Source organism: Glycine max, chromosome 2 (assembly GCF_000004515.6).
Source record: "Glycine max cultivar Williams 82 chromosome 2, Glycine_max_v4.0, whole genome shotgun sequence".
Taxonomy (NCBI): Eukaryota; Viridiplantae; Streptophyta; class Magnoliopsida; order Fabales; family Fabaceae; genus Glycine; species Glycine max.
In genome coordinates, this window is record NC_016089.4 from 47,642,880 (window position 1) to 47,655,476 (window position 12,597).

Here is a 12,597-nt window from a genome sequence, read left to right on the forward strand (position 1 = left end):
AATTAAATTTAAAGAAAAATATAAATAGTTCAAAATATCAAAAAATTATATAATCATACATTTGCGGTATAGCTAACAAGGAAACAAGGTAATTGAATGATGGAACTCCTCAACTTGATATTTCCTCGTCCATGAGAAGCCACTAGCCCAAAGCTAAGGAGGCGTTTACAATTTTTATTTTTTATTTTTTAAACTTTTAAATTAAAAAACTGTCACCTTGTTTGTTGTACAAATCTTTGAAAACAGTATAAAAACAAAGTGACAGATCTGTAGTTAAAAAGTAAAAACAGAAAATGTTTTATTTTTTCAGGCTTAATGTAATTGCCACTTCGTGGCATAGTTGACAGGATATATGATCCAATCAGACCCAATAAATGTTAATGGCTTTTAAACTCGAATCCTTTACTTAAACCTCAAATAATTTAAACTCATCATGTGACCCCTTATATAATTATTTGATGTTACCTTTTATCTTCTTCACAGACAATCATTCCAAAAATACTCTCCCAAAATCAAAGGAGACAACTTGTCCCATTTAGTTGTGAACCAAAAACATTTTGCTTTTTAAACCATACCAATTTGGTGAGACAAGAATTGTTAGATATAAATTAAATGAGCACGCCAAGTTACAAAGTAAGAAGACTCTCACTCTTACTGTTCAAATTTGGCAAAAGATTTAAGTACAACCCCCCTTTTCACCCCCACCAAAAATAAAAACAATAACCTCTTTTTCTTATGATGTAATGTCACAACTTCTAGTCTATCATCTTATGTACAACATTTGGAACCAGGAAAATGTGTCTCCCAAAATCTGCAAGATCCACCAAAGAAAGGATGCAGTGGTGTATACCATATAGAATGATCCATCAAAGAAACCTGAAAAGACTTGGCAATCAGCAATCCTCTTGATGAGGCATAATCAATTCAACCAAATATAGAGAACAAACAAACAATCTTTCTTCTTTCCATTCAAACCAAAAAGTAGGCCGCTACTCCACAACTCGTATTGTTATGTTGTTAGAGTTCTCATCAAAATTGGGGATGCCATCAAAACTCTGCCATATGTATTTACCATTTGGCCATATCACTCAACTTAATTGAAGTACTCTTTTACCACATTCTTCTCTTTGGCACGGAAATCCTCTAAACTACGATACTCTTCTCGAAGCAACCTGTCCAGTTCAGGGTGTTTATTCAATGGTTCTTTTTGGCCCCGGACCTTGCGATAGTGGTGAAATGCCCTGTCAATGCCATAAATATAAATATGTAAGAACAAAGCAGAGAATAAATTCTAGTGAGTGATGAAATTGTGAAGAGAAGTGTCAAAACAATAGCAGAAAACTACACTTCTCTATATCTAACATAATCTAACAGATGTGAGGAAGACAGTCCCTTGCCTTAGAATATGGCAACCACCATTCCCCCAAAAATATAGAAATGCAACACTACTAAAATAACATGCTTGCATAGGTACAGGGAAACTAACATATTTCCAATATGGTGATCTATTTTGGATTAGCTATGCAAAGTTAATCTAGAGTTATAACATGTACATTCATAACATTTAACTGTTCACACTGTTCCACAAATCTACCCTCAAGAATAAACAAAATGCTCCATTTCAGTCCAATAATGCAGCCAGAAACAATGTTATAAAGATTGTGTACCCAAACAAGTCAGACAAGACAGGAAATTATCAAATATAACGAAGGTGGCTGTAGAATTAAATTTCATAGACCAGTGGACAATTTTTTTTAATCTAGAACACAACTTAGGTTATCCACTAACCAACCAATATGTTTACTTCTTTCACTATGAAATATCTCACATGGAATTGGGAAAAGGAATGAATGAAACTACAAAACAGAAAATGTGCAGTAAAATAATAATAAGCAAGAGAATTTGGTTTTTTACCAATATTTTTCCAGGCCATACAGATTGCCCTTATGGTAGAAATCCAGAGTTGTTTGTTCAAAATCCTTGTATAAATCATCTCTAAATTCCTTCTCCAAACCATAACTGAACAAGAAATTATTCAAAAATCAGAAGAACCATGCATGGATGTCTTCTAAAGAAAAATAAAAAATAAAAATAGGCAGCATTAAGCAATTTAATTAGCTACTCCAAAGAAATGACAGATGAAAATTCAGAAGACTTGAAATTAGCCTATTAATTTACTCAACAAAATGGACCAGAAGATGAAAATCTAAAATAGTTCTATCTTCTCAGACAAATAAGTAAAATTAGAAATTGATACCTGTAGAATCTGAAAAGGCACTCTATACCATAATTATAATTAGCCGCAGCATCTTCCTTAGCTAATTTCTTAAATTCATTATACATAGAAGGCACAAACATGTCTCGAAGAAAATAGGACCAGAATCTGTATAATGTATTCATTTCCTGCAAAGACACACAATAGGAGAAAGAAAAACCTACCAGAATAAGCAAGTGTTTGATTGAAAAAGAATATAATTTGAGAAAATATAAATACTAAATTTGCAAATAATATGAAAACCAAAATGTATTAAAAAAATATGTATGCATAATGCCCAAATTAAGCTAATGAAGATCACAGTTCTGCATCCAGGCTCATTTTGATATGACAGCTTTGGCTAACGACACCGTTAAGTTAAAAAGAGAAAGTTGAGCACCACAAACCAATATTGAAAATGCAAAGCTTGTAACTATTCCACAACTTTCACTCCAGCTATTGTAGCATATCCATACACAGTATTTTGAAAGATAACTCACACAATTAACTAATTAAGTAATAAAAAGGCAGGCAATATATTAAACATTAGGTGCACAGTGCACTATAAAAGTAACAGGAACAGAAAGCATTAGTATTGAGAATGAGCTCAATCTGTGTGATACAAATGTGGAAACAACAAGTTTTATTTGGTTCGGCATTCAATCTTTACAAATATTTTTCATAGAAACTTAAGAAATGGAGCTCACCTCACTGCAACCAATTCCAAGTTTCTTTCTATCATTCAAGCACCGTTTGTGATACTTCAAGTACCTGAAAGGAAGAATAGTCACATAAGGAATTTTTAAAATGCAATATATCCTATAAAGCTATATCCATTCCTAGTACTGCTCAAGTATACAAACAGTAAGGATTATCACTTACTTCTGTTGTTTGAAACCATTTTCTTCTAAAAGTTGGTGACTTGGATGCTGAAACGGTGGAAAAGACTTTGGCATTGAACCCACAGGTGGACTACCAGAAAACCCCCCATGTGGACTACCAGAAAAAACCCCATGTGGACTACCAGAAAAAACCCCATGTGGTGAACTACCAGAAAGGCCCCCATGTGGTGAACTGCTCAATTTGGAAGGCTTGAAACTGCAAAATTAAGATCATTAATGGACATAATTTTTCAGTTGTCAAACAAAACAATCAACATGTCATATCATGCTCTCTGAAACAATGATTAATTTATATTCTTTTTTTAATAGAATATTTTCTTGATATTCTTCCGGTAAAGGATAAAAGTGAATAAAGGAAAAATAGGCTGGCTAAGCAAACCAATATCGCAGTCATTAGCACTGGGAACAGTAATTTTGAACTGACCCATGATTTTCAGGAGGCGTAGAAGCAAAGAAAAACCCAACCGAATTACTAGGCGGGCTTTCAGATATGATTCCGTTAGAGTTTCGACCAGTTCCGTGATTTTTAAAATTACTTGAGAAAAACCGCTGCTTAAGGGACGATGGTTGCTTGTGAAAAACTTTATGTTTCCTTCGAGAATTATTGCTTCCAGACTCTTCGACACTGTTTCCACCAATACTCTCAAACACCTTTATATTTGATGCACCTGAATTATGGCTTGGAGATTTTATGTTTCGATCTCTGCTATCAGAGTTATTCTTTCTACGATTAGACCGCCTATGTTTCAGTTCCTGTTGATAATAAGGTGAGGCAACAAAAAATGTAATAAAGAAGATGATGATCTGAAAAATAAAAGACAACAGGTAATATAAGAATGGTGACTCAACCTGCTCGTAGAAGTAAAGCCCATCATTTATTGCAGAAGCAAGCTCATTGGAGATGGATATTGATTCTTTAACACCACCTCTAGATCCTTGTTTAGGATCACCATTCTGTACATTAAAACGGTTATTAGAATCTTACGATTCACAATTTCAATCCTACAATTCCATACAATACGGCTACCTATAGATTTGTAATTTTGTATCATAAGATGAATCTCAAATGACTTTGTATCTAACGATACATGAATGAATGTGGACAATTTCGTAAAATTGATTCAAATCACACAATTCAATAATTCATTCTTTTTTCTTTACCTTTCTTTTACCAATTCACATGAAAGAAATTGAAAAGTCATATAAGCTTAAATTATTAAATGAAAAGGAATTGGACGAGCACTTTTTAACTTATCCTAATTGATTATTCCACTACTTCTTTTGTCATTCATTCAATGAGTGCACTCTATTTGGCTATTTCATTGCTTCATTTCCGTTCTTCTAAAAGACTTCATTTCCATTGGTTAAGTTGTTTTTATCTATTTTTAGTTTAAATTATTACATTGAATACCAAATATCATCTATATGATATATTATTATTCATTGTCTCTGAATCTTACGATCAAATATGATTCATGATTTGAACCTCAATTTGACAATCATGCATTAAAATAGAAAATTATTAAATAATCAATTCATTGTAATTACCATTCTAACATATTATGGTTAAATTAGTTTTGTTCAAACCAAAAAAAACACTACATAGCCTAATACTTATAACTTATAATTTAGTATACACTATGCAGAGCATTATAGTTATATGTAGGTCTCGCCTCTGAACAGCCATCAAATCAAAAGACCCTCATATTATTTTAATTTTCATCAGCGCTGCTGTTTGGGCAATCTGACAATGTAAAATTGAAACCTAATTTGAATGATAACCACTTTAGAGGAAAGAATAAGCATATGAACTTAATTTTAATTAAATTATCAACAGCAATACCTGGGTGACAATTACTAGTCTCTGAACATCCTGCTCAATGACAGCCATCTCATCATCTTCATCATCATTCCTTTTAGGAAACAACTTCCATCAGATGAATATTTGAACAAAAAAGTGAACATATGATATGCTTAATGAAATAGCACGAAAATCACCTAATACCATTTCATATGGGATGCCTAAAATAAAGAGAGGTATTCTAACATCTCAAACAGAATACTAACACATTGTTTTAACAAGGATGAAAAGAGAGGAATCTTTGAATTTCATATTACGAAGAAATCAAGTGTTGTCTTCTATTAACTTCAAAGAAAATTGTGGAAAATATATAAAGGAACACAACCAAGTTAAGAGTCAGAATTAAAAAATAAAACACTTGCTGCATATTCCACTAGATATCAATAAGATAAGACCAAACAACGAAGTACCTTCCACTAGAAGAAAGTTCAGTCTTCTTTATTAGCATCTTTTGCTCAAGCTCTATCTCTTCATCGAGCATAAAAGTATTGGCAAAATCATTGGAAAGGTCTCGGACATCCATTTCATTCAATACATCCATGTTTCCAGCTTCATTATTGTCAAATATTTTGGGCTCAGTTTCTTGTTGGCTACATAAATTATTATTAGCTGTGTCAAAATCACAGAATTTGACACCTTCATGTGATTTATCATTAGAATGATGGCTCTCAGTATTTTTTTCTTGGTCCATATATGAAATTTGTAACATATCCTTGTTTGGTTGATTATGCTCTGCCAAAATTGAGTCATGAACAGCATCTTTATCATTTTCTTCGGAAGTCTCCTTTGTCTTATCTCCAACAGCATCACTATTCTCAAGAGAATTGACAGCACCATCTACAAGTTCGCCCTGTTGAATCTGATCTGTTGATGATTCTGAATTTCCTGAGGAAATTCGAATCCATTTCGACCAACTATTGTGTTTCCGTATTTTGTCACCCTATAAAAATATAGCAAGTTACAAGTGAGGGCAACGAAGAAAATGAAGTGGAAAAAAAATCAAGTAGCTGGTAAGGTAGCTTCAAACTTTCATGTACTTAATAAAGTGGCAACTTAAAGCTGGCTCCTATAGAACTAAAAGTGTTGTTATATATATAAATATAGAATCTACATATGAAAGCAGGAAGTTCTAACTATTAATATATATAAGCTAACAATCACAACCTTCTTCAACTCTATAATTCATCTATACTCAGCCAAAACAAAGATGCCCTCTTGAGTAACAAAGTAACAAACTAGCACGGTGTAATTCTCATAAGCTCAACACATCTATACTACAGATGTTACAAATGTGCTGAACTTAAGAGAATTATTCTATACTTAATAAGGAAACTTAATGCATAGTTATCAATTTCAGATAGCTGTGCATAGCATCTAACCCTGAAAATTATAGCAGTATAGCAAGAAGCGGGACAGCCACTACTGTAAATACTAATTCCAAACTAAATTTATACTACAGATAACTCAAAATAAAACAAATGCCAAAATTCATGATAAAATAATAGGTCACAATTTACACACGCAATCACCATCAATCAAGGAGCAATAAGAACACAGTAATAAGGTCAAAGTGAAAGATGATGGTGAAATAAATAGAAAAAAAAACGTAAAAAATTAGAGAAAAAAAAGTTTAGCAGAATGTGAATTGGGAAGTCTAAAGGAAGAAGAAATCACAGAACACAGGATAAGCAATAGTCCTATAATGTGTGAAGGAATAGAGGTCAAAACAGAGATAACATTTTGTGGAATATTTTACCCAAAAAAACAATGATGTTCCAGGGATAAATGCACGGTGATAGCATGCGCAAAGCCGCTATTGTAGACACTATTGAAAATCACTCCACTTCACTATCCCACTAGCACGCTATTGACTACTATGACTAAATGTAGAAAAAATATTTCAAAACTGAGTTCCTTTTGAAATATAACGGAAGAGTTAAATATGTCTATTAGAGGGTGAGCCTTGGCACAACAGTAAGGTTGTTGTCTTGTGATCTGGAGTCACAAGTTCAAATCAAAGAATCAGCCTCTCTTCTATGGGAAGATAAAGAAAAAATAGAGACTGAATAATCTGAATTCTGAAATCATTATTGCTTTTATGGAATACAAAACCCAAGAATTTGAATTTTAACATATGTCATGACAATATAATTTTTTTAAAAATCATCAATAGGATATAAATGGTCAGTTGACCAAATTAAGTGGAGGAAAAAAGGAGTGGAGCTGATTTAAGGTTTATGTGGACCCGGAAAATTCTAGACCGAGGAACGAACCAAAACACCAACAGAAAAAGATGCTGAATTAAACTTCTCCCAAACATGAAATTGCATCCCATTACTCCCAAAATATTTTTCAAAAAAAATATCCATACACAATTCATGACATAAACATTTGAAACTACCAACCCCCAAGCCCAAGATTAATATCAGAGATAAACAAGAAGAATAAAAGACATCAGTATTCAGCTTAGGGGTGAAAGTATTTAGAGCAACAAACTAGATTCTAGAGTTAATGAGAACCTTAGCCCTGTCTACACCAGCAAGCATGCAGTAAATAGTAAATAACTAAACCAAGAAAAGCAAAATAACCTCCACTTCAACAGTATTAGAGCTCTGAAGTGCATCAAGGATAAAAGCTATGTCTGTGCTCATCTTCTTGACCTACAAGATAATTCACATCATATAAGGCAAGTGAAAAACATGGAACTCACCAGCAGAAAACATATATCTGCAATATTATAATACATTTGGGAGGCAGAAAATGCTTTGGACACATACCCTTTTAAAATCAGCAACAGTGGATATGGGAACCCATCCTTGGTCATCCATCAAGGAAATAAGGTAATGGTCATTCTGCAGATTTTCATCACTGCCAAAAGAAGGCTCTGAAGTCAGCAGTTGCTGTATGGATTATCTTCTTTATCATAAGAATTACTTTTGTTTATTTTCACAGCAAAAGGAATCAACAGAAATTATTACTGAACTTCCTAAGAAATTTCTAATGTTCATTAGCTTGTTCCTGTTGCTTTAACAGTCCGAAGCCCAAACACTACAAATCAGTTCCACTTCATCATCTCTAGCACCAATCCCATCTAAAAGTTAAATTTATGCAATTATCCTAATCTAAAAGATATGGGTGCACTTCACAATAAAAATATACATAATAACAGTATATTGTCATTCAATCGAAAGTTGGAAACATCATTCTCACAATATAGATATAGATAAGCAGATGAAAGATAAAAAGAACAGATTAAGATCAACTATGATATAGAAGCCATGGTCAACAATAAAATTACTTACCTAAAATAATAGTCTATCTGTTTTACAATACTAGTCCTCAATGGTACAGTTTCTGGAGGCAGTGGCTGAGGTGTGGGGTTGACAGGATATGGGACAAAGTGCCTAGGATGGGGTCCTCTAATGGAGCCAGGAGGTGGCATGGGGACACACCAAACAGGTGCAGGTCCTATCCAAAAGATAAAAATTGGATTAAAAAACTAACTGATGGAGAAATTAAAAAATAAAAACATCACAGAAAAATCCTCACATATTAAAGGACACAAGAGGAAAGCATAGATGTATGTGTGTGACTGTGTAATAGCACAACCATGTACATAAATTAGAGGACTGTGAATTAAAATTTTACCTGGGAAGCTTGGACCAACCATGTACCCTGGAGGTGGACCATAAAATGGAGGTCGTATAAATGGCCTTGGGCCCAAACCCTGTTGCATAGGAATGTTTGCTCTGGAAGGAAAAGGTCTTTGATGATGCCAAGCATGATTTAGATGGTCACCTTGTTCTTGGATATTTGGTCTTCCGTTAGAAAAATTGCCAACATAAGCATTTGGATCTCCTTGCACCGGAGGCTGAACATTTTTGCCATCAACAGCATGAGCAGGTGGAGCAAAAGCTTGTCCAGGAGCTGGAGAAACAGGCTTCGCTAAAGGGTTTTCTACACCCGGAAAAGGTCCTGGACCAGGTGGGAAAGCATAACCAGGAACAGCAATGTGCGGAGGCGGTACCATAGGATGAAAAAATGGAGGAACTGGCTGATGATAATGAATTGGTATTGGAAAGGGAGGTGCACCATTTGAGTTGCGCTTAGCACCCGGCTTTTGATGACGTGATGATGGCAGCTTATGCATTGGGTTAACGTTTCCAGCACCATTCACCTTCTGTTGAAAAACAAACCGATGCACACACAAACAAGAAAAGATATTCAATGCCAAAAAAACAAGAATCTTGTCACATTAAGCATACAACAACTATTACTATCACGACAACAAAAGCATCAATGGTGAAAAAAAAAACAATAAGTGCGTAAGATATTTGTTAAACCGTAGAAACACATTGAAATCTACTCCTTATTTACATACCATCCAATGTCAATCAATGACCACAATTGTCATGCTTGCAATATCCAGGCTTAAATCATGAAAAATCATAATCAAGACACAAACATCCATCCTAAACAGATAAATTCTGTTACAACACAAGACAACAAAAACATAGATACAAACTCAAGAACAACATATTACATTTCCATGAATCTATGCATTAACATTTTCGTATCACAATCACAATGCTACTGCCCAAAGAACATACTAACCTGCATAGAAGAAGGCCTAGAAGCAATCTCACCAGCACTTGACACAGAAGCAGCAGCAGTCTCGAGATTCTTGAGTGGTCTTTGTGCATCAGAGAGACGTGGCCAAGACTCAGTCCCCATCATCACAGACACATCACCTCCTCCCTTCCCATCAACAGTAGTAGGTGTCTTCCATGGAGACTTGGGAGCACCAATCTCCTTCTGATCCTCATCAATCTCATTATCAGCAGTCAACATAACTGCTTTTTTTTTTCTCTCTCTCTCTCTCTCTCACACAAATCCACCCAACTCCCAAGATTTCCCCTCTCTAAACCCCACTTGCCAATAAACACAACACTCTAAACTATCAACCAAATGGGTACTCAGAGATTCACCAAAAACTTAAAGATACCACAAAAAGATTGAAACTTTTTACTTGCCAGTTGAATCAATGATATTGAGCACAAGAACCCTGAGCTGAACAGGCGATAATTTCATGTGGGTGTGCTAAAAAGGGTTCCTTTTTTATGAAGTTTTAATGAAAGGAGGAGTTGGGTCAGTCAGCGTGACAGCAAAAGAATAGTGAAAAAAGATTAGGGTTTGGACAGTGAGTGAGGTGATGGAATAATATCGGGTTTGTTTGTGTGCTGTTTGGGAGTGTGTTTGGAGACAGTAGCGATGTTTGTTAACAGACGCCAACAAAGTGAGAGGGTAACTGATGAAAAGGTGAGTGAGGGACAAGGTTTTTAGAGTTTGTGAATATATAGGGAGTGCCCCTATCAATCACACACATCACTCAACATTTCCAATTGGTTGTTTCTTTGCGCCATTTGGAACCAGCCAAGGAAAAGTGTCCCTATCAATTTCACTAATATCCCTATAATTAATGTAGTACTTAAACAATTTTTCTTTTTTAAAAAAATTATTTATTTAAACTTATTTGTTGAAAAAGTGTTTGTTTATTTTAAGAAAATAAATAATTTTATATTTTTAATGTGTTTTTTAAAATTGTTTTTATATAAAAATAATAATTTTTTCTTATATAAAAAATGTTTTGTAAAGTTATTTTTAAAAAAATTTAAGCAAACTAACTCAAAAACGTTGTTTAGGAAAGTAAACGATATACTACAACCTCTTATAAGACTGAATATAGTACATTAAAACATAAACAGTTCCCCCCTCAAAAAAATAAAAACATAAACAGTTGAATTCGATGGTGAAGGTTGGAAACGTGTGTTTAATATGAGTTAGGTGTAAGTTTTTTTTTTCTTTCTAGTTTTCAGGTTCTCAAACTCGTTTATTATTTTTACAGTTTTACATTGTGGGTTCTTTATGTTGGGTACATGGGGGGAGGGGGGACGAGTGTTAATGTAAAACAAACGCGCTTTCAATAAGTTGGAAATTTATTTTGTATTGTACGAATGCTTTAAATTTTAAATAAATTTTAAAAAATATATAAAACATCATCTACTTACCGCACCAATTAAAGTACACAACTAAAAAAATAAGGACTGTGTTTTTTAGTTGCAAGTTTTTAAAAATAGTTTTACTTTTTTTTCTATTTTTTTAAGTTTTGAAATATATTTCAAAGCTCACGATCCCTTTAAAATTTATGTGATAACAACAACAATATGAGTAATGATCACAATGACAATAATAATAAAAATGATCGTAATGACAAATTGAACCACCAGACCTAGCAGACCAACATGACCAACCCACTTAAAAATGATAGGGGGATGTTTGTAGAATCCATCCAATTTGTCTTACCCAACCCGCTAAACTGACAAGGCATAAACAGGATAGGATTGTGTCATTCGAGCTATGAATTTTATAAAAAAAATGTGTAAAATTTTACTAGGTACATAAATATGGTTGACAGTTATGAAATTATAGTCTCAATGATTGAAAATTAATTTATTTTTAAAAGTTTTTAGTGTTCTTTAAAAATTAAAATACACACTTATTACTCTTGATAGTTTATTATTTAAACTCAATTTTTCTAATGCTAATACAATAAATTATTTTCAAATCAAATTTTAGGCTTAAGTTATTAATATACTTTTAGGTCCTTTAACTAAATTTGTAAACTTGTATTAATTTTATGAAATAAACATTTTAATATTTTTTTCTTATTTTTTGGTATGTTAATTCTAATAACCTCTCACTTCATCCTTAAATAGTAAGTTATATGATTTTTAGTTTAATTTTTTTCACGATAAGACGAGTCTCACTTTATCATTCCTATTAACGATTCAATGATAATAATAATAATGATGTTTTTAATTCTTAGTGTTTGTATTAGCAAAGAACAAAATGAGAACCAATGAAATTCTCATAGGAGGTGCAAATTGTCAAGTCATTTAATAGGCCATAACATATAATTACAATACTCACTGGTCGTTACTTATATAATAAATACGATCGGTAAAAGACATGTCTGTTGTTCATCCTTATGCTCCTCTAATTGCTAAAATTATAGCTTTTTTTATCAATTTTCTTTAGGACATTTTTTCCAACATCTATTACTATTATCTTCTATCTATTTACTATTAATAAAACAAGGTTTGGATGGGACAATCAACCAGTGGTAAAAAAAATTCCCTCCAAAATTTCTCACTCTTCCTTTCAAATTTCCTTTTTTTATTTCTATTTCCCTCTCACACATTCTTTTTTCATTTTTTCTTTTATCTTTTTTACTTACACGCAATTTACAATAGTTGCTCTTTTATTAAAACAATACATTATATAATATCCATCTATCTTTGACTTGCAATGTCTATCTTTGTTCATTGGCATATGTCACTCTATCATTACAAAATTAAATGATAATATTTTTTTTGAAATATCTATCTATTATATTACTCTTAATAAAAGAATTTTTTTCCTCGATACATGTTACTCTATCATTAGAAAATTTTCCTTCAAAATTTATATTTTTTTCTAACTTCTCTCTCTTCCTTTTTAACTTTTTTTTCTTTTTATCT

At 32.9% G+C, this 12,597-nt stretch overlaps 1 protein-coding gene across 1 annotated transcript; it reads right to left on the reverse strand.

Moving 5' to 3' along the window:
- Positions 1–583: 583 nt before the first annotated feature.
- Positions 584–10,342, reverse strand: LOC100813202 (la-related protein 1A). The gene is made up of 14 exons (XM_006575546.4): positions 9,632–10,342; positions 8,666–9,197; positions 8,320–8,485; positions 7,795–7,885; positions 7,606–7,677; positions 5,428–5,957; positions 5,000–5,069; positions 4,006–4,110; positions 3,581–3,909; positions 3,137–3,352; positions 2,962–3,025; positions 2,258–2,403; positions 1,915–2,019; positions 584–1,241 (listed from the first exon to the last, which is right to left on the reverse strand). Exons 1-14 carry the CDS (start codon positions 9,866–9,868, stop codon positions 1,094–1,096), a joined length of 2,811 nt encoding a protein of 936 aa, XP_006575609.1. The 5' UTR covers positions 9,869–10,342; the 3' UTR covers positions 584–1,093.
- Positions 10,343–12,597: the final 2,255 nt, after the last annotated feature.